This window comes from Pleurodeles waltl, chromosome 2_2 (assembly GCF_031143425.1).
Source record: "Pleurodeles waltl isolate 20211129_DDA chromosome 2_2, aPleWal1.hap1.20221129, whole genome shotgun sequence".
Taxonomy (NCBI): domain Eukaryota; kingdom Metazoa; phylum Chordata; class Amphibia; order Caudata; family Salamandridae; genus Pleurodeles; species Pleurodeles waltl.
Genome location: NC_090439.1, coordinates 463008015 through 463030212, shown reverse-complemented (window position 1 = coordinate 463030212; position 22198 = coordinate 463008015). Strand labels below are relative to the sequence as shown.

The 22198-nt window shown below is 45.4% G+C and overlaps 1 protein-coding gene across 3 annotated transcripts in view; it reads right to left on the bottom strand.

The window, feature by feature from the left end:
• Nucleotides 1-22198, bottom strand: part of SPIRE1 (spire type actin nucleation factor 1) — a 430877-nt gene that overhangs the window by 38960 nt on the left and 369719 nt on the right. Inside the window, exons 11-13 of one of the 3 annotated variants that reach the window (XM_069219936.1) lie at nt 20727-20869; nt 17944-18117; nt 6161-6298 (exon numbers count right to left, since the gene is read on the bottom strand). In XM_069219936.1, coding sequence (XP_069076037.1) covers nt 6161-6298; nt 17944-18117; nt 20727-20869 — 455 coding nt within the window. Of the gene's footprint in view, nt 1-6160; nt 6299-7713; nt 7747-17943; nt 18118-20726; nt 20870-22198 lie in introns of all 3 variants that reach the window. The other 2 variants (XM_069219937.1, XM_069219938.1) reach the window with 2 other exon arrangements.

The window sequence follows — 22198 nt, the reverse complement described above, 5'->3', positions numbered from 1 at the left end:
GAGAAAAAGACCTTGCGCCACCTTCGGATGGAGACACCATTCATGATAGACAGTGCGTCAGCAGTTCGTCTGCTCTGGCGTTGAGAGCCCGCCAGATGTTGAACCATCAGGGTAATGCCCTGATGTTCCAGCCATGTCCAGAGGCATTGTGCCTCCTGACATAGGGTCCAGGACCCTACCCCGCCTCGTTTGTTGGAGTACCACATGGCGGCAGAGTCAGAAATCCACATCAACATGCTGGACTCCGAGCGATCAGACTTGCATTGAAAGCATTCCTTCCCTCTCTCAAAGGGAAAGTGGTGACGTGAATCTGCAGCGTCTCATGCCACGAACAGATGTACACTGGATAAGTGACATTTTCCGTTCGATTGCATGTGTAGCTGCAGATACACATGCTTTGCATAGACTAGTAAGCAGTTATCTCCCCAAAAGCGGTGGTTCAGCCTGTAGGAGTTGAAGTTGTTTGAAACAGAGTTCGCAGTACTGCTTGTCCTACTGTGGCTTGTTGTGCTGTTAACACATCCACGCAGTAGTGCTTGGTAAATGTATGAGGCGTAGACCATGTGGCTGCCTTACATATTTCAGTCATTGGCCATGGTAGCACCTTTCTTTCTAGTTGAGTGTGCCCTCGGTGTAATAGGCAGTTCTCTTTTTGCTTTGAGATAACAGGTTTGAATGCATTTAACTATCCATCTAGTAATGCCTTTTTTGGAAATTGGACTTCCTGTATGAGGTTTTTGGAAAGCAACAAATAATTGTTTTGTTTTCCGAATTTGTTTTGTTCTGTCAATGTAGTACATTAACGCTCTTTTGATGTCTAATGTATGTAGTGCTCTCTCAGCTACAGAGTCTGGCTGTGGGAAGAACACTGGTAGTTCCACTGTTTGATTCAAGTGGAACGGTAATATGACTTTTGGTAAAAATTTAGGATTTGTCCGTAGAACTACTTTATGCTTGTGTATTTGAATAAATGGTTCTTGTATTGTAAATGCTTGGATTTCACTGACTCTTCTTAGAGATGTGATGGCAATTAGAAATGCAACTTTCCATGTTAAATATTGCATTTCACATGAGTGCATGGGCTCAAACGGTGGCCCCATGAGTCGTGTTAAGACAATGTTGAGGTTCCATGAAGGAACTGGTGGTGTTCTTGGTGGTATCATTCTTTTTAGGCCCTCCATAAAGGCTTTTATGACTGGTATCCTAAACAGTGAAGATGAGTGGGTAATTTGCAGGTAAGCTGAGATTGCGGTAAAATGTATCTTAACGGATGAAAAAGCTAGTTTTGACTTTTGCAAATGTAACAAGTAGCTTACGATGTCTTTAGCAGATGCGTGTAAGGGTTGAATTTGATTATTATGGCAATAATAAACAAACCTTTTCCACTTATTTGCATAGCAATGTCTAGTGGTTGGTTTTCTAGCTTGTTTTATGACTTCCATACATTCCTGTGTAAGGTCTAAGTGTCCGAGCTCTAAGACTTCAGGAGCCAAATTGCTAGATTCAGCGATGCTGGATTGGGGTGTCTGATCTGTTGATTGTGTTGAGTTAACAGATCTGGTCTGTTTGGTAGTTTGATATGAGGCACTACTGAGAGGTCTAGTAGTGTTGTATACCACGGTTGTCTTGCCCAAGTTGGTGCTATGAGTATGAGTTTGAGTTTATTTTGACTCAACTTGTTTACTAGATATGGAAGGAGTGGGAGATGGGGAAAAGCGTATGCAAATATCCCTGACCAACTCATCCATAACGCATTGCCCAGAGACTGATTTTGTGGGTACCTGGATGCGAAGTTTTGGCATTTTGCGTTTTCTTTTGTTGCAAACAGGTCTATTTGTGGTGTTCCCCAATTTTGGAAGTAAGTGTGTAGTACTTGGGGATGAATCTCCCACTCGTGGATCTGTTGATGATCCCGAGAGAGATTGTCTGCTAATTGATTCTGTATCCCTGGAATGAACTGTGCTATTAAACGAATGTGGTTGTGTATCGCCCAATGCCATATTTTCTGTGTCAGGAGACACAACTGTGTTGAGTGTGTTCCTCCCTGTTTGTTTAGGTAATACATTGTTGTCATGTTGTCTGTTTTGACAAGAATGTGTTTGTGGCTTATTATTGGTTGAAATGCTTTTAACGCTAGAAATACTGCCAATAGTTCTAAGTGATTTATGTGAAACTGTTTTTGCAGAGAGTCCCATTGTCCCTGAATGCTGTGTTGATTGAGGTGTGCTCCCCACCCTATCATGGAGGCATCTGTAGTTATTACGTATTGAGGCACTGGGTCTTGAAAAGGCCGCCCTTGGTTTAAATTTATATTGTTCCACCATTGAAGCGAGGTGTATGTTTGGCGGTCTATCAACACTAGATCTAGAAGTTGACCCTGTGCTTGTGACCATTGTGATGCTAGGCACTGTTGTAAGGGCCGCATGTGCAATCTTGCGTTTGGGACAATGGCTATGCATGAGGACATCATGCCTAGGAGTTTCATTACTATTTTGACTTGTATTCTTTGGTTTGGATACATGACCTGTATTACATTGTGAAATGCTTGTACTCTTTGTGGACTTGGAGTGGCAATCGCTTTTGCTGTGTCGATTGTTGCCCCTAAGTATTGCTGTGTTTGACACGGCTGAAGGTGTGACTTTGTGTAGTTGACTGAGAAACCTAGTTTGTGTAGGGTTTCTATGACGTACTTTGTGTGTTGTAAACACCGTTCTAGTGTGTTGGTTTTGATCAACCAATCGTCTAGGTACGGGAACACATGTATTTGCTGCCTTCTGATATGCGCAGCTACTACTGCCAGGCATTTTGTAAAAACTCTTGGTGCAGTTGTTACTCCGAATGGCAACACCTTGAATTGGTAATGTACCCCTTGGAATACAAATCTTAGGTACTTTCTGTGTGAAGGATGTATTGGTATATGGAAATATGCATCCTTTAGGTCTAGTGTTGTCATGTAGTCTTGTTGTTTGAGCAGTGGGATTACGTCTTGTAATGTCACCATGTGAAAGTGGTCTGATTTGATGTAGGTATTTAATGTTCTGAGATCTAATATAGGTCTCAGTGTTTTGTCCTTTTTGGGTATGAGAAAGTACAGAGAGTAAACTCCTGTTCCTTTCTGTTGAATTGGTACTAATTCTATTGCTCCTTTTTGTAGCAATGCCTGGACCTCTAGTCCTAGAAGATTCATGTGTTGTTTTGACATATTGTGTGTTTTCTGTGGAATGTTTGGAGGGAATTTGAGAAATTCTATGCAATAACCATGCTGGATAATTGCCAGTACCCAAGTGTCTGTTGTTATCTCCTCCCAATGTTTGTAAAAATTGCTTAGTCTCCCCCCCCACAGGTGTATTGTGTTGGGGATTTGTGACTTGGAAGTCACTGCTTGTTTTGAGGAGCTTTGGAACTTCCCTCTATTCTTTTGGAATTGTCCCCCACTATATTGTCCCCGAAAACTTCCCCGCTGATATTGACTTTGATAAGTGGGCCTTGTTTGTGAGGTTGTGGGTTCTGTAGCTTGTCCTCGAAACCCCCCTCTAAACTGTGTTTTGCGAAATGTGCCTCTGCTCTGTGGGGAGTAGCGTGCGCCCATGGCTTTGGCCGTATCAGTGTCTTTTTAAAGTTTTTCTATAGCAGTGTCCACCTTTGGCCCAAACAACTGCTGTCCATTAAAAGGCATATTCAGCACGGCTTGTTGTATTTCTGGCTTGAATCCTGGTGTACGCAACCATGCGTGTCTCCTTATTGTTACTGCAGTATTTACTGTCCTCGCAGCTGTATCTGCTGCATCCATTGCTGACCATATCTGATTATTTGAGATACTTTGTCCTTCCTCCACCACTTGTTGTGCCCTTTTTTGGAACTCTTTGGGTAAGTGTTCTATGAAATGCTGCATTTCATCCCAATGAGCCCTATCATATCTTGCCAGAAGTGCTTGTGAGTTGGCAATACGCCATTGGTTTGCTGCTTGTGCCGCAACCCTTTTCCCTGCAGTCTCAAATTTGCGACTCTCCTTGTCTGGAGGTGGTGCGTCTCCCAAGGTGTGAGAGTTTGCTCTCTTGCGAGCTGCCCCTACTACCACAGAGTCTGGTGTTAATTGCTGCGTGATATACACAGGGTCTGTAGGCGGTGGCTTGTACTTTTTCTCCACCCTTGGAGTTATGGCCCTGCCCTTCACAGGCTCCTGAAATACCTGTTTAGAGTGTTTTAGCATTCCAGGTAGCATAGGTAAGCTCTGGTATTGGCTATGAGTGGAGGATAGTGTATTAAACAAAAAGTCATCCTCAATCGGTTCTGAATGCAAGGTGACATTATGAAAAGCTGCTGCCCTTGAGACCACCTGCGTGTAAGATGTACTGTCCTCAGGTGGGGACGGTCTTGCTGGGTAACAGTCTGGGCTGTTATCCGATACTGGCGCATCATAAAGGTCCCATGCGTCGGGATCGTCCTGACTCATTGCAGTATGCGTTGGGGATTGCATCATTGGTGGAGTGACTACCGGTGATGTGTGCATTGATGGTGGTGGTGATGGTGGCGGAGCTGTCTGTCTTGCCACCTTTGCCTGTGGCTGCTTGTCCTTATCTTGAAAGGCAAGTCTTCTTTTCATTTTAATTGGGGGGGAAGAGTGCTTATCTTCCCTGTGTCCTTTTGAATGTAGAGCCTCCTTTGAGAGTAGTCTGGCTCCATTGATTCTAGTTCTTGTCCGAACTTATGTCCTTGCATTTGGGAGGACAATCCCTGTTCCTCTGTGTAGGAACCGGATTTCGGTTCCAAGGCTGGATGTTTCGGAATGGAAACCTTTTCTGTAGCCTTTTTCGGCTCCGACGACACTTTCTATATTTTCGGCGTCGTGATCTCTCGGTGCCGACCCATTTCGGTGCCGCTGTCTCGGCGCCGAACTTGCTCGGAGCCGCTGTCTCGGGCTCGAGATTGCTGTGTGCCGGTATCTCGACTGGAGTCGGATGACTCCGACACAAGCATGCCCTTTTTCGGTGCCGATGATCGGTCACCTATTTTACAGGTTAAGCCATGGCCTGTTGGCGGTGGCGTCCCCTGGGCTTTTGTGGTCTTCTCGTGATTTTTATGTTTCGACGTCTTACTCACGGTTTTCGTGTTTCTTCGGGATCGAGCTCGTCCGAGTCCGACTCCTGGATGGAGAAGCTTTCCTCTTCCTCCTCCAAATGCCTTTGTCCTGTCGGCGCCGACGCCATTTGCAGTCTCCTCGCTCTTCGGTCTCTTAATGTCTTACTCGACCGAAACGCTCGACGGGCTTCACAAGTATCTTCTTTGTGTTCTGGAGACAAACACATGTTACAGACCAGGTGCTGATCTGTATACAGATACTTGTTGTGACATTTTGGGCAGAAGCGGAATGGGGTCCGTTCCATCAGCCTTGAAGAGACACGTGGCCGGGCCGACTAGGCCCCGACTGGGGATCGAAAAAACCCCGAAGGGCCACCGGAGCTCTTCAAAAGTCGGTGTCGATCTGTAGTAACTAACCCGATACCGAACGCAAACAATACCGTCGAATTTTCCGAGATTCTAACTAACTTTCCGAACCGAAACACGGAGCGAAAAGGAACACGTCCGAACCCGATGGCGGAAAAAAAACAATCTAAGATGGAGTTGACGCCCATGCGCAATGGAGCCGAAAGGGGAGGAGTCCCTCGATCTCGTGACTCAAAAGACTTCTTCGAAGAAAAACAACTTGTAACACTCCGAGCCCAACACTAGATGGCAGGATGTGCAAAGCATGTGTATCTGCAGCTACACATGCCATCGAACGGATGTATTTCATTACTTACCTAAGTAAGTCAAATAAAGAGCCTGTGCCCTCACTTGCGTGTCCTTATGTGACTTGGATGCTGGTAGAAGGAAGTAGGGTGCTGTATGCTTTGGCCCACTTCTGAGCTATTGCCAAAGTTTATAGAGTTTGGCTAGCAAAATGAGTCTTGCAGTTGAGAAACGGCAGCTGGCCTCAACAGCCTCTGCTTGTACCCAGGATCAATAATCATTGATTGAGGTAAAATGCAATCAAGGGAGTAGGGATGGTATTAACATACAAGAAGGGAATACTCACAGATAAAGATGGATGAGAAAAATAAAATGGAAATGTTGTGCCTTACTGTGCGTTCGAGCACACTTGATACTACTTCATACTTGCCTTTCCTTTTTTCATTGCATTGTAGACGTCTTTGTACTGCTGGAACTTCTCGAGCTCGGCCTTCACCAGCACCTGACGGATGTGCATGACTTCCTCCACCGTCAAACCCAGGCACTCCACTGGGTAGCAGAACTCCTCCTGAAATTCAGCGACTGCACATTACTACAGCAAGCCCACTGTCTCATTTCACACCACCACCCTTCAAACACCAGACACTGCGGTTAGTAAGATAGGACAGGGGTGCAGGGTTCGAAGGCACAACAAAAACAGCCTTGTCCGATATATGAGGCTTATGGAATAACATATGGTCCCACACCTTTGGTGCCAGATTTGCAAAGGTAACCCTGCAGCTCCCAGACCTGTGGTAACAATTCCTTTCCTAAAATTACATTAAGAAAGGAACTTAAGTATTGGCAGGAGAGTTTTTTTATATTTCTTTATACCAAATGGATATCATGGTTCACGTGGCTGGGATTTGCAGGGCTCTGACATGTGGCTCCTGTTTATCGCTTCACCATAGGACAGATTCCACTGAGGTGACAGCCCAGCTGGTTTGTTGTGCCCTGAGATGCCATAGAAGCTGGTTAGTACACTCACGCCAAAGGTAATTTTTATACAGTGGTACCAGTAGGATTAAAATTCTGGAATCAACACATGCGTTCTTTGTAACTATTTCAACACTGTGGCTGACATTCGTTTAAATACCTGAAACGTCCAAAGAACTACCTACTCATTGTTAGGTGCTACAGATTCAGTGTCTAAAAACACCCAAGTGACGTGGAGGGGGCCATTTGCTATTACTTTAAACTGAATTAGCGCCTGAAACTAGAGACTCTTACAAAGGTGGTGGACCCCACAGGATTTTATAGAGAACAAATTTCGGTACCACAGTATAAAAAATATTTTCCTCTCTGTAATCTAACAGACTAGATTTCAGGAGTCTGATCAAATGACAGAACTGAGATGTGCACTGCACCTTCTGCGTTGGATATACCGCGCACATGTGCCAGCCTCAGAAACAGTGCTGATGAAACTACAGATTTACTGCTACCATCAGCCAGTGGTCGAAATTAATAGTTGTATTATTCTTGAGTATTTAACAGCACTTATTTTCAAGACTGTACACTTACCCCTCTTTTGCAAACAGTTCCATCTACCTACAAGAGGTATTTCTTCTATTTCCAGAATGTAGTAATGGGCAATGGGGCCCAAGTCTACCATGTAAAGCCACAGAATCACTTTGCATCGACCACTGGCTGTCATCACACTGAGGTAGCACAAGTACTTGTTGGTTGCATCACACACACACGCAGGAGGTGAGCAATCACAGCCAGTCAGTTGTAGACTGGTAGCAGGGTTTGTTTGGCCTTTCAATGTGAAGGAGATATAGTGCGAAGAAGAGGTGCACAAGTGTCAAACATTAGCATTCAATAACCGCCACACAACGAAAGACCTCGTCCCTCACCTCGCTGGAGACTCAGCACACAGAAGCTGTACCCTTTTAAAGTACCCATCAAAGAAGTCTACTGCTTTAAATGTTGGACAAAACATACCCCTGTGGGTACTTCCTTGTCCTGGAGAGTTTCCTAATAAGGGAGCAAGTTGAGATTGGTTGGAAAATGGTGAACATCATACTTTTCTTTTTAATTGTTCTACGCAAATAAATTGGGCAAGTGCATCTTCACATGACTCCTCCCACCTACACATCTGAATTGCATCTTAATTGGGTTACCTAATTAATCTCCTTTCTACACCTTTACGTAAAATCCCAAAAATATGTTTCCCCAACAACCAGTGATGGACACTTCATAAGATAAAAATAAAAACTACATAAAATGGTACAAGATACTCTCAGCACCGACTTCAGTACTCAAGGTCAACTAGCTGCTTGATTATATCATGTGGAACAGGAGTCCTTCTAGTAGACCACGTGTATATGTTCAACGCACCTTCGTCAGTTCATGTTCTCGTCACTTGATCAAGCTGTTCACCTCAGTAAATTTGAGACTGGCGTAAACTGATAGTTCACTTGAATGGAGGGGACAGATTGACCAGGAGCACATATGTTGCTACAGCAACCACGGAGTGCTTCTACTGCATGCCCAATGCCCACTTTCTTAAGCACAAAGGCAAATTCCAAAGCATCACAAAAAGATAGGATGGCAAATGTCGCAGCCAAAAAAGTTCCTCCGAATGTTGCAATCAAGCACAAAATTGTTTCAGAACCAATGCACAAAAGTATTCCAGAATGCTGTGAACTACCCGGATTAAAAAGTCCTTGGAGCACCTTCATGGGGCTAGAACCACCATAACGGACAGTGCGCCTAAAGAAAGGTATTTAGTAATCTCCAGATAAAGTTTAGGGCCACCTGGACTGATAACTTGTTAAGGAGTCTGCTAATCGGTTAAAAGATTAGTGAAGAATAGTGAAAGAATGATTTCATGGTTTATGGAAAATCTGGCAGTCTTTGGAGGACAGGAATAATTTAAAGGAAGGCCTAGTGTTAGAAAAATATCTAGGGCGATGATAGTAACGCTCTGACAAATTAGCAATCAAAACAACTGTTTTTTTTTTTCAGGTCACTGGTATGCCATTAATGGATGCCATTTATTCAAAAGCTGATAAGCTAAGAGAGGTAATGGAAGATTTAAATCACAAACTAGATGATGATCTCCGAACTCGGTGGATGCATGTGAAGAACCCCAACAAAATATGTTTTCACAACCTCATTCTGAACACATCTGCTGACATAGATTGCTACCAGACTAATGTCTGGAACACAATAAGAAATACCAGTGATATTCAAGAATCACACTTGGCACATATAAGAATATTACTTGATAAGTACCACCTGCCAGAACTACCACATTAAAGATGCAGCTGGATGGCAAACTCGCTTAGCACCGCCAAGCTCTTTATTCTCCATCACTGAAGACAATGCTCAGGCCCAAACGATGTTGAATGAGTGGTGGAACTTCCACGAGTTGTGTCCTGGGAGCAGGCATTTATAAGATTAGTAAACAATCTGATGTGTTTGACCCGCTCTAGAGCCCTTTCCTTGGAACTGAGGATGCGTTCAACACATTCCATGCACCTCCTTCAGCCACTGGTTAGACTGGATAAACTATGTGTTCCACAGCTGGTGCTCTACATACATGCCAAGACAATTAGCGCACGGCTGGCATGTAGCTGATGGCCACAGGTACTGATCCTGGAAAACACAGATAGTGGAACATTTAATGCTACACGTGTTAGTAATATCCTAATACTACATAATGGTCTGGTTTTAAGGACACTTCTCTAGAAGTCATCAGGGCCAACGTACGTGAATATCCAACAGCCTGCCCCCTTATTCCACCTAGTGGGAACACGCTCGCTTTTCAACCACTCCTGCTGCTAATCAACATCCACGCCAAGGCCAATGACTTAATCTCTGCAAATCAGTCCTAAACTGTTCCATTCTCTCACAAGCCCTAATGCTGAATACAAACTGGGGCTTTCTCTCCCCTTCATTATAACGTGTAATCTGGGAACAGTGATGATGCTCTGTAATGGTCACTCTAAACAACCTCCCCAACCTCTTCCCCTTTAGTGGGGCTTTCACTGTTGGACAAGTAACTTACACCTTTGGCCTTATCTGGTAGAGACAATATATAGTTGCAGATTCCTTTCCTTAGCATTTCCCCCCCAGGCATCAGTCGGGATCTGGAGATTTTACTCAAGCAGTAACGCTTTGCATCGTTAGGTGGTGTCGTCAGCATCGCCTGCGCCGAACATGACATTGCAGGTCCTATACAGGTGCCACCTGAAGCACTGATGTCATTTTCTTTTTACAACTTTCCACACCAGAGGCGCAGAGCTGCAAAGAAACTGACTACTGGTACGTCAAAACTAAGGCCCTGAAAGGGGAGTCCCTGCCTCTAGAAATCAGTCTGCAGTGTGTGGAGGATAGGCAAGTCATTGAGGAATCTGTAACTAGATACTGTCTCTACCAGATAAGGCATTAGTGAAGGTGAGTAACTTGTCCATCTGATAGTGACATTTAGTTGCAGATTCCTTACCTTAGATTAGATACCCAAGCAATACTATCCTCGGAGATGAGTCTGCTGAATAAGATCATACTAAAAAGTCCCATACGACCGATCAGGTAAAGTGTCCAACCCTACAGACTTGACTGTCCAGTTTGGTAAACGTGTGCCAAGATGCCCACATTACCGCCTGACATATGTCGAAGACTGGAACTTCAAGTATTATTGCAGTGGTTGCAGCTTTAGCTCTGGCAGAATGACCACGCACACCCTCACGCTGTTGCTTCTTCGCCAGTGCGTAGCACATTTTAGTGCAGAGTAGGACCCATCTGGAGATGGTTCTTTTCTGCACTGCCCGACCTTTCTTTGCACCTATATAAACAAAACCAGATGAACATCCACCAGGAACTCTTTGGCACAATCAAGGTAGAACTCCAACATACTTTTGGGGTCCAGGTGGTAGAGCCTCTCTTCCTTAAAAGGAGGGGGGGTAAAAAAGTAGGCAAGGTGATAGATTGTCTTACATTGAAGGGCGTAACCACTTTTGAAAGAAAGGAGGCCAGAGTGCGAAGCACCACTTTGTCAGGATAGATGGAAAGGTAGGGCGGCTTAGATATTAGTGTCTGCAGCTCACTTACTCTGCGGGCAGTTATGATGGCCACAGGGAAGGCTGTTTTCAAAGTGAGAAGCCTGATAGGGCCTGATAGGGCAATTGTCAGAGACTCAAAAGCAAAACCAAATTCAAGACACGATTGGGGATGAAGGAAACATTTGAGTAAGACTTTTAAGGAACCTATTTATAATAGGAGATTTAAAGAAGGAAGGTTGATCAGGCAACCTTAAAAAAGCAGAGATTGCAGACAAATATCCTTTGAGAGTGGCCATATTAGAACCCTGCTGGGTCAAAGAAAGTAACAACTGAACCTCAGAGAGAGGGGGAAGAAAAGGGGTCAACACAACAGGTGCATACCGTTTTGCTGGAGGGACGCTTGGCTGCCAAGATTATGTTACAGAATTCGGGCGGAAAGTCAGAAACTGTCAACTGTTGCAGCTCAAACTCCACGGAAGAAGGGGGAGACTGGACAGGTCCAATTGGAGAACCTTCCCCTGCTGCTGCAACAGTAGATCCTCTGATCCGAGGATGAATGCCATGCTCCACAGATCGGGATCCCAGACTCTTCATGCCCAGTCCGGAGCCACAAGGATTACTTGGGCTCGGTCGTTCTTGATCTTCTTGAGAACTCTGGGCAGAAGTGGTATGGGCAGAATGGAATGCAGGAGGCCTGAGTTCAACTCAAGATAAAAACTATTGCTGAGCGATTACCACCTTGGAAACTCCAACACGCAATACTGCGGACATTGCACGTTCTCTGCCGCAGCAAACAGATTTAACCAAGGCTCTCCCCACTGCTAAAAGAGAACTTGTGCAACCCATCCGGATGAAGACGCCATTCGTGATCGTCTAAGCATTGCTGGCTGAGTTTGTCTCCTTGGGCGTTCAGAGAGCCCAACAGATTTTGAACCACCAGGGAAATGCCCTGTTGTTACAGCCACGTCCAGAGACACAAAGACCCCTGACAAAGGGTCCACGACCCCACCCCGCCCTGCTTGTTGCAGTACCAAATGACGGTGGTGCTATCTGTGAACACCTACCTTCCCTTTGAGGGACGGAATGGATGCTTTCAATGCTAGTCTGATCACACAGAGCTCCAACAGTCTGATGTGGAGTCCGGACTTCGCTGCAGACAAGATACCTCTGATTTCCGCCTCTCCTAGATCGCCGCTCCATCTCAGGAGTGACTCATCTGGCACTACTGTCAGATTTGATTGGGGAAGGTAAAGGGATCTGCCTCTGACCCAATCGCAGGTCGTTAGCCCCCACTGCAGATCTCGTACAATTCCCTCCAAGTTATGGACCCTGTCGGAGACTTTCCTGATGCTGCGCCCAATGGAACTTCAGGTCCTACTGCAGAGCCTGCATATGCTATCTGGCATGTGCTACCAACAGGATGCAGGAGGCCATGCGGCCCACCAGCCTCAAAGTCATTCTCACTGAAATCCAGGACAGAGGCTGAAACATCAGTATTATAGCCTGAATATTCTGGACTCGCCGCTCGGGAGGATAAGCCCGAAACTTCACTGTGTCCAGAACAGCTCCAATGAAATGGAGCGTCAAAGAAGGAGTCAGGTTTGATTTTGGCACATTGATAGTGAACCCCCAGAGAATGCAGGAGGTCCGCCGTAATCTGGAGGTGGAAGACAACAGCCTGGAGCGAGCCTGCCTTTAACAGCCAGTCATCGAGATAGGGAAAGTCTGAAACCCCTGATCTGTGCAGATGAGCTGCGACCACTGCCATCACCTAGTGAACACCAAAGGGGCGCTAGTAAGGCCTAAGGGAAGCAGAGAGAGCTGAAAGTGCTTGTGACCTGCCATGAACCACAAGTGACGTCCGTGGGCAGGCAGGATGGAAATACCAAAGTAAGTTTCCTGCAAGTCCAACGTTACCATCCAGTCTCCTGGATCCAGGGCAGAAAGGACCTGAGCCAGAGTGAGCATTTGAACTTCTCCTTCTTGAGGAAGAGATTGTGGGACTGAAGATCTAGAATAGGGAGGAGGCCCTTGTCCTTTTTGGGTACCAGAAAGTAGCAGGAATAGCAACTGTGACCTACTTCTGGCACAGTAACCCTCTCTACGGGTCCCTTGGCCAAGAAAGACCTAACTTCCTCTCGGAGAGGTGCCACGTGATCCTCAGTCATCTGACGTGATGGATTGCCAGTGGAGCAAGTGATTGCGGATCCTGCCTCCGACTGGTCTCTGTTGTAGGAGAGTCAGACTAGGAAGGATTGGAGGCAGCTGCAGAGACTGGGGGTGTGGGGGGGATAGACATGCCAGACATTTGTTTCCCTGATCCACGAGGTCAGTGGATCTCACGTCCCTGGCCACGCGGAGGCTTGGCAGCATGTGCAGCACTGTGGCTGGAAGGGAACGGACTTGGCTGAGAGTCCCTTCCTTAGCCACGAACCAGGTGAAAATGCAGATTGAGGGGGATGAGGGGCCGCTGCGAGGCCCAAAGACCTGGCTGCAGCATGAGAATCCTTGAAGCGCTCAAGCGCAGAGTCTGCATTTCTTCCGAAGTGACAGTTGTCTTCAAAGGGTATGTCCATAAGGTTGGCTTGGACATCTCCCAAAAAGCCAGATGTCAACCAGGCATGGAGCCTCAGGGCCACTGCTGAAGCAACCGTTCTGCCCAGTGAGTTGGTTGTGTCCCATCCACATGGGATCATGAACTTTGCTGCATCTCTCCCATCAGCAACTGCTTGAGGAAGTACAGCCCGGGCCTCCACCGGGACCTGTGACAGCACATGTGCAACCGCATCCCACAGAGTGTGGGAATAACGGTCCAAAAGGCATGTTTACAGACCGCAATAACAGGCTGGTGGAAGAAAACATCTTCTTCCCATGTGTGTCCAGCCTTTTGGATTCCCTATCAGGGGTTGTGGAAGGAAACACACTCTGGGCAGTGGAGGTTTGGATACCCAAGATGTCGAGGGTGGGGTGTTGCGTTAGGAAACTTGGGTTGCCCAGGGCAGGGCGATGGCAGCAGCTGTTGTCCTGTTCACAGGAGTCCCTCTGCTAGGTTTGGACCAGGTACCCAGGAGGACATCCGTGAGGGCTTCATTGAAGGGGAGCAAGGGTTCAGATGACGAAGCACCAGGTTGAAGCGCCTCTGTCAGGAGGTTAGTCCTGACTTCCACCGAAGGCAGCTCTAGGTCCAGGACCACTCTCCACACCACCACAGAATATGAAGCTCCCTCCTCCGTTGCCATGGTAGGCGAAGAAAGCATGCTAGCATTTGGGGAGGTATCAAGTCCACTAGCTTCACCCAAGTCTGTGCGCCAGTCTATTGCGTCTTGGAGCTGGTATTCCAAAGGGTCCGGCAACCCCTCCCATTCCTCATCGTAACCTAGCCCATAGGTCTTGACGCACCACAAGTGAAATACTTGATACAAACTTCAAAAAAAGTGAAAAAAAAGACCATTCAAAAAATGACTGAGGGGTAGCTCTCTTCGGATCAGCACAAGCTGGCATGGAAAGTAAGAACTGACATTAGCGCACCGGAATGGCGCCTATATAGGACCCACGATGTCATATCTGGCGCAGACTATGCCAACAACAGATTCAGAGCCGATAGTCACTACCTAACAGCATGCAGGGGGTACTGCTCGAGAAAAATCTCCAGATCCAGACTGACGCCTGAAAGAAAGTCTAAGGTAAGGAATCTGCTACTAGATGTATCTATCAGATATTATCTTCTGTTGTGGTGGTTGACGTATAAGCCCCTGATCACATGTATGTTTTTTCCACAGTATAAAATGAAATATTAAACGATTTAGTAAGGAATTGTTTAAATAAAATAAGAAACTACATTTCTCAATATGTAAGTATGTGCACATGACCACAGCCTGTAGGCCAGAACACATCACATGTGTCAATTATAAAAATGCACTCTCTAGGTAGAAACTGAGGGGTCAGAATACCTCTGTTTAGAGCCGCAGAGTCCTTCTCTGACATCCGATGTTATCCTTGCTTCTAGGAGATTGTTTCCTGAATACTAGCTGCCCTGTGAATTCAAAGCTTAAGGTAACCGCAGGGAACATCGAGAGGTAGGAAGCAGGTAAGGTGAAGTTCAGAGGTGAAGGGTGTGCCCAACTATCACTGTTGTAATAGAAGGTACAGGTGCTATAAGGGTAAATACTTTCTCCCAGCGCAAGCATGGAAAGGTATGCTGGAATTCTAGGAAATCATCTAAAAGCAGATGGACCACGGGAGAGGCATAAAAACTTTCCAACCAGTCCAGGATCAAGGTGTCTCCCAAGGTGGTCCACTCCCATAACATTTTTTGTTCTCCTCTATGACAAAGAGCTCCTTTGACAGCAGGTCACAGCAACAAAAAAAGAGCTACTCCACACTGTCTTGAGAAAAGCCCCTTTATGAGGCAGATGTAAGCACCAATGCAGCTTTCAATCGAGTGTGTGTGTGTCCACACTATATTGATTCTAAACGAATGCAGTGATCCGGTGCCCAAGAGCCATATTTCCTGTGCCAGCCTGCAAAATGGTCAAAGATGCATCTTATCTTGGTGGTTTTCCTAATGTAAAATATGATATCACTTGTAAAAATGAATATTAGCCTTCAAGAGTAGCCAGGGGCCAAGCAACCAGAGGAAAGAAAAACCTAGCTCTTCAAGATGCTTATGGAGCCGTACTCCCAGAAGTTCCATGTCATGGACACCTATGGACTCTACTGTTGGAAGAGCACTCTAACCCTCCTTTAAACTACTAGAGAACGTGACCCCGAAGCTTGGTGGAGATGGAGACAGGACAGGACTTTTTTTTTTTCCAGTGGTGGGCCACGAGATGCTTTTCTGAAGCTCTTGTACAAAGGAAGCCACAGGGAAACAGAGTGCTGGTGTTGCCTCTCCAAGACGGAATTGCCCAGGTACCTCTTACAGCACCACAACTTAAGGGAAATGAATTGCAACTCAAAGCAAAATGTGTATTAAGTTCTTAATGAACTTCACATTACCAAAAAGGCCAGGATGAAAAAAAAAAAAAACTTTTGCAAAACAAAAGGACATGATTCCATAATAAACCCACCAACCAGTTGTTCTAGGGTCAATTGCACAGAGCAAAACCCTTAGGGCAAGATATACACAAAAGTCACCATCTTCAACTACTCTGCTGAAAAAGGATGCTTGAATATTATAAGCTAGAACTGTACACTTATCGAAAGCTGATATTCCTAACTACACTAGAACCTAAAGCTCGGCTATACGAAGCAAGTGAATGGGCGCAGGGGCGATAGAGGGTGAAAGGGAGAGGTGTGAGGCAACCTGAATCCCAGGTCCACCATGCAGGGATATCAGAGCTTCTAGAGACCTTTGAAGAGGGTACAAGCAACTTTGCCTGATTTTAATTTGTCTGAGTGTACACTAAATGGGGAAATCCAATTTTGTCTTTTGTTACTAGAGGTGTGAATTAATTTAAGAACGCTCTATTTGAAGTACTTTTGAACTACTTGCAGTGGCTGATCACTGACCCAGGATTGTTTGCAATGACAACCATGTAACCCCCAACATCTACCCTAAAACCCAATAACGATCGGAAACACAAAGGAGGAACATCAGAGCTCTGAACTAAGGTTCTCCTAAAGCGCAAGCAGTGTGTGGACGGCCCCACATGCACTCAGGTTCCTCACTATGGAGAGGAAAACAAGTTGCGCATGATCCTTCGATAGACAGAAAATGGACTGACGAGGCAGAGCTGAGCACTCATACTGTGGCCTTGGGACACGGTCATGCAAGGACTGGACTCCCAGTCACTCCGATGGTGGATTAAATGCCCACCTCACTGAATGAAGGTGCGGCTACGTTAAAGAGAAGTATATTTGTTTGTGGTATCTTGTACATTTTATGTAATGCCACCTGTGTTAAATAAACTGATAGCCTTTGGGCTGGCCAAGAACAAAAGTACCTTAAAGAGTGGCAAATCTAAGGCTGGCGCAGCTTTTTAACAGCCCAAAGGCCGAAACCAGACTGAGCACGAAAGAACCAGGGCCAGGGTTGCACAGCAGCAGACTCGGAGATGTACAGCCTGAGCCTTAACCACAAAGAGCGCAGCACGGGCTGTAATGACAGCTCGCCGCATCTGTTTTTCTTTTATGTGAATTCATCAACCACTCACTCACTACGCAGCAGGTCTATATATTTTTTTTTTTATTTACCCGATTCTGCAGCTGGAATGACAGAGTGAGCACGATGAAGCGCCAAGTGGTCTTTTTAAAGATATGAAAAACAAAAGAGAAGCCTGTCGCGTTCTATAGTATTTAGCGCTTTCTACCCCTGATGAGGGCTCTAAGAGCTTTGTGGATAGGTAGACGGATTTTACATCTTCAAATGCTAATGTTTAATTTGAAAGATTACAAAAGGACAGCAAAATTTTAAATGCAACATTGGTCAATAACAATATTGGACTTTGCTCTTGAGATGCACATATGTAGAGAAAATACACCTCAAGGCGCCTGCTTCAGCTGGGCAGCAACTACAAAAGCGCCATCGCCGCCAATATACTGCTAGGCACAGAAATGCCTGACAGACTGATGCACACCCCATGCACTAAGTCACCCAAGGCATTCGGTTTAAGTGCTGTTGGCGTCTTTGCGGGTAAAAGTAAAATCGCCACTATTGAGAAAAGGTGTACTGTTAAGGCTCTAGGAGATGTTCGGTGACCTTAAGTATAGTTTATTTTATAGTAAATAACCTACTGCGGTTGTGCACCTCTTGCAAACATCAGGACACCGAGTTTTGCTTTATCAAACCCAAACTATGAATTTTATTTAGGGCAGGGAGGTAAGGGAATAAAAAGCATCAGCAAAATGGCGGGAGAGGGAAGGCGGCTTGGTTTCACACAATACATTACACTCGACACCTGTTAAAATAGCAATGTTGCATGGTTAGTTTGATGTCCTTTTTAATCTGATTTCGCTTTCTGCCTCGGGCAACTGGATTCAATAATCAGTCTTGACTGACCAATGCCCTCCTTCAGACACTCTCTGATCCAAAGAACATTACCAATCAAAGGTGCAGTTCGAACCCAAGCTGTGAAGCACCGTCCCAGTACCCTAGATTGAGTACTGGGGCCTGCGGACAGAGAAATCTACTCTGAAGCCATCTGCAGGCTTGAGAGAGGCAAACCTTTGTGGGCGTCCGCCTGCTGGAGTAAGCTCTTTCACACAGATAGTACATTGCCCCCGCCGCCCCTAACATGGCTGCTTCAAAGGGATGGGTGCCGAGCAGGGAAGCGGTTTGAATGGTAGCAAATAGCGGTGGGATAGCCATCCTGGGAAAGAGACTGGTTATCCTAGGAACCTGGACAGTGGGCACAGAAGAGGGACAATGCAAGCACCAGCGAGTCAATATCTTGAAAATAAAAAAAACACAGCTACGGTGCAGTAGGTGAGTCATTAAAGCGCCCGCCTTCAAATGCACTTAATGTTATTATCCAATTCTACTGCGCCAAGAAAACAAGTGTCCAATCATATTCTAAGCGCCCTCTCCTAAGAGGAAAAATCACTATCAAGTATCCGAGGTCACTGTGCTTTAAGGAGATAACCCAGCCAAGAAGCGTCTTTAGGGGACGTTGGAGGTAGGGAGAGAGAGAGAGATTAGAGACAAACTCCTGACTGCAACCTCCGACAAATATTTACTTTCACCGAGGAGGGGAAAATACAGTTCTAAAATACTGGCCGGTAATTCACACTATATTTGGCTCTGTAATGATACAAATCAGCGAGTAGTTCATTCAGAGTGCAATGAACATACAGGTACATTTTTCATTTTTACTAGAAATGTCGTTAAACTGATATGAGTGGCGATTGCTCAAACAGCTGTGTTTACACTATAATTTGTTAATCAGCTTGATAGAATTTTTCACTTGCTAACACTAGAGGGCGCTCTCGCCCAAGGTTATTCACTAGCACACGAAGAGATAAACAGACTCCCCGTGTGTTAACAAGTGTTTACTTTGCAGTCAGAGATAAGCTAGTAAATATTGGTTTATAGCTTTACTGCCTCTCAATTAACCCGTACCTAGAGAGTAATTTGATCGGCACAATCTGGAACATAGGCAATTTGTTCATGACTGGAATGTATTTTTTCTCATGTCTCTTCACACAAAGGGAAGTTAGAAAGTGCCAAGAGCGGAGATTGCATCTCCGTGAACACACTTAATATTAAAGAATATTTGTGTGGCCTTTGGTGACGAAAATTGAGAATTCCGTTGACTGAAGAAAATCAAATACAACACGTTGGCGCTTATGCTGCTACTCTGAAAGACTGAATTATCTCCTAGGTGTAGTAACGTATGCCCACTCAACTCAACTACAATTTCAAATACACACGAACAAGAACATTACAATCCGTGTGCGTGTCCCTGAGTTACTTTATCGTGATAAATAGATAAATACCGTCTAATACTAAATTATTTGGTGCTCAAAATCAAAGTGTGAGAAAAAGTTATTTAGTGGTCACTTCTTGCTGAACTATTATAGTACAATTCTGGCACTAACAACAACCCCCACTCCCCCCCCCCCCCCCCTCAATTTTTGTTCGGTTCAAAGCTTTCAGGGTGTTCTCTCTGGGACTGAAGTGCCCTAAAGCTTTGGCACAATGTCTATGTGGTGTGAGCAGCTAGGATGGGGCGCACTGATAGGACGAGCAGACTAGAGAGCTTTCGGACATTTGTTCCCAGCCACAGACTAAGACCACTCTCCGAAATGACTCAGATGCTTGTGTCCAACTACAGCCACTTAGTAGGACTTCACGGTTTTAGAAGCTATTAAGTGTTGGTGTGCGCAGTGCCCGTCACCTTATTGCGGCCAGGGTGATATCCCATTAGGATAAGACAGATCAACAAGTTAAGGGCTGCAGAGATCCCTGTTCAGCCTGCAGTCACACATTTAAAAAACAAACTGGGTGCACCCAAAGTTTCATCCTTCAGAGGTAAATGAAATGGTAATCACTGAAAATGTGTAACAATAATCCTCTGTCAACAGTGCGAAGAATCTGCTGCCAAGTCAACAAGCACTTTATGAAACAAATGTTTCAATGCCGGTGGAGGTTGGGCAGATACTGCCCGGTGGGAGGACAAGCTTTTATGGCTCGCTTCTGAGAAGCGCAGAGTGCCCCATAACTTCCCTGTGTGAAACAAGCCCCGCGTGACAGCGCCTGCCTCGTGAGAGCTTTTCTGTGGAGAGGGCACTACACCGGCCCCCTTGAGAAAGTGTGGATACCTTTCTACAGCAGCCCTGGTGGACAGAAGGAGCTGCTTTACCACCAGGTTTTTCCTTTTCAGTCCCTCTCCATCTGCCAGGAACGCCTGGGTGGAAATATTTACACCACGGAAAGGCTGCCCGAAAAGCCTCGGAGTGAGTCACGAAGCTGCAATTTTATTGTGTAGAAAAGCAGAGCTCACCCGCGGTGATGCATCCCCTGGCTCACTTACAGCTTCAGAATGCACATGTTGGGACACTTCAATCTCCGCATCTTAGGCACTGTGAAAAAGTGCCAGTGTGCAACTTTTGAGTCACGGGGCCATTTATTTTTTATATATAGATACAGATCTGAAGAGGGAGAGCTACAGTGAAGACGTTCACAACAACGGACGTGAGAGTTTAGTGGTGAAGGCAACACACTTTCACAAGCTAGCAGGACCTGTAGTCTGGTCCATAAATGCGCACTCACCAACCAACGTGGTCTCTCTGTGGCAACAAAATAAAACACCCAAGGGCACCCAAATCATACCTGGAAATATATGTGAATTGCTTATCTGAACTGATAGTGTCAGCTTTCCAGAAGCATGGCAAACTTGAAACCGTGTTAGAAACAGCAGTGGATGATGATTTATTGGTCTATAGCCTCCTTCCGCGGCTCCTGACCGCTCCACTGACCACGGCCCCGAGTAGACACCACATACTTACAAGAGACCGGGAGCTCTGCTTGCACGGCGGCAGGAACTGTCGCACATTGGTAGGGGTCTCTTTTTCGATGGAGTGCCGTCTCTGCGGAGGCTGCCGTCTCTCCGGCTGTGGGGTGGATGATATGGGCAGGAACTTTGGAGGAACTGAAAGATTTAGACGAAAATATGTGCGTTAGCGCAGGAGAAATGAAAAGCAGCAGAATATGGCTGAGGCACAGATGCGGGGCCATTACAAGCGGAGGACACTTGACGATCTATGCACTAGGGCTTCGCTTTTAAGGGTCCCAAGCTCCTCCTACCAAATTCATTTAAATAATGGATAATAAAACTGCAGGCCTGGCCTGCTTATGTATGATGAAGCAGCTAATGCAGTTACGCCACTAGTGGGTGAGAAGTACTGATTTTTTTTTTCCATATAGAAGGTGAAAACCAGAAGGTCACAAAAGCATTCCACATCGACCCCTCAAAAGCTTCTAAGACACCTGCAGAGACATGGTAGACTGACAGAAGCAATGTACACGTTGGAGTAAATGATGTAGTCACAATGGGTAACTGAATGATCATGTTCACAATACAAGCACAAAAAATGTGCAATATAAATATGCATCTCCCCATAGGTGTTCTAAAAATACCAGGCAGTTCTATATGTATATTTTTAAATTATACCGATGTTTTGTGTCAAACTCTGTAAAAAAAGAAAAAAACACAAAAACGTTTAAAAATAACAAAATCCAACTTTCTCCCTCTTCATGTCCTAAAGCTATTACTTGAAGCTAATCGTAGCATATAATCCACAAAGAAATAACTTTTTCAGGATGTAAAGCCACTTATGCACTTACAATCGATATGGAAGGACAAAGGTACGTTTCCCCCCCTTTTAGACCGAGGCAGAAAGGAGAAAAAAACTATCTATAAGAGTCTCCCTGAAAATTCCGTGAAGGAAGTTGTAACATTTACATTAAGGTTTCTCTGAGTAAATATTGTATATGAGATGGTGAAATGGAACTAGCCCCGGGTACAGCAGTGATCACAACAAAGTGTAGGGAGCCACCCAGCTCATAACACAGCGGTTTGCAGTTGCTGATCTGATGAGACGTGGCCTTGTAGCTAGAGCTGCCAACTTTGGAACAGGGGAACCAGCTTTGAATCTCACAGCCTTGGTCCAACAGCCTGTGATTCTGGGCAAAATACTTACCCCCTCAATGCTCTACCCCACCAGCTGTGTAACAGATGTGTAACTTATTCTATTACTTATATGAAGCACTTTAATGCCACCTGGGCAAGTTTGCGGTATATAAAAGCAAATAATATTGTAATTTTTACCTAGATGTTCTACCTATAGCCATCATGCATGAATCAAAACTTCTTTCAGCTTCCTTGGTTCTCACACATCTCTTGCATCACTCTGATTACATTAAAGGTAACAGGAGCCCCAGAGCCTAGAGGCGCTAGGTACATGTAATCATCATCAGT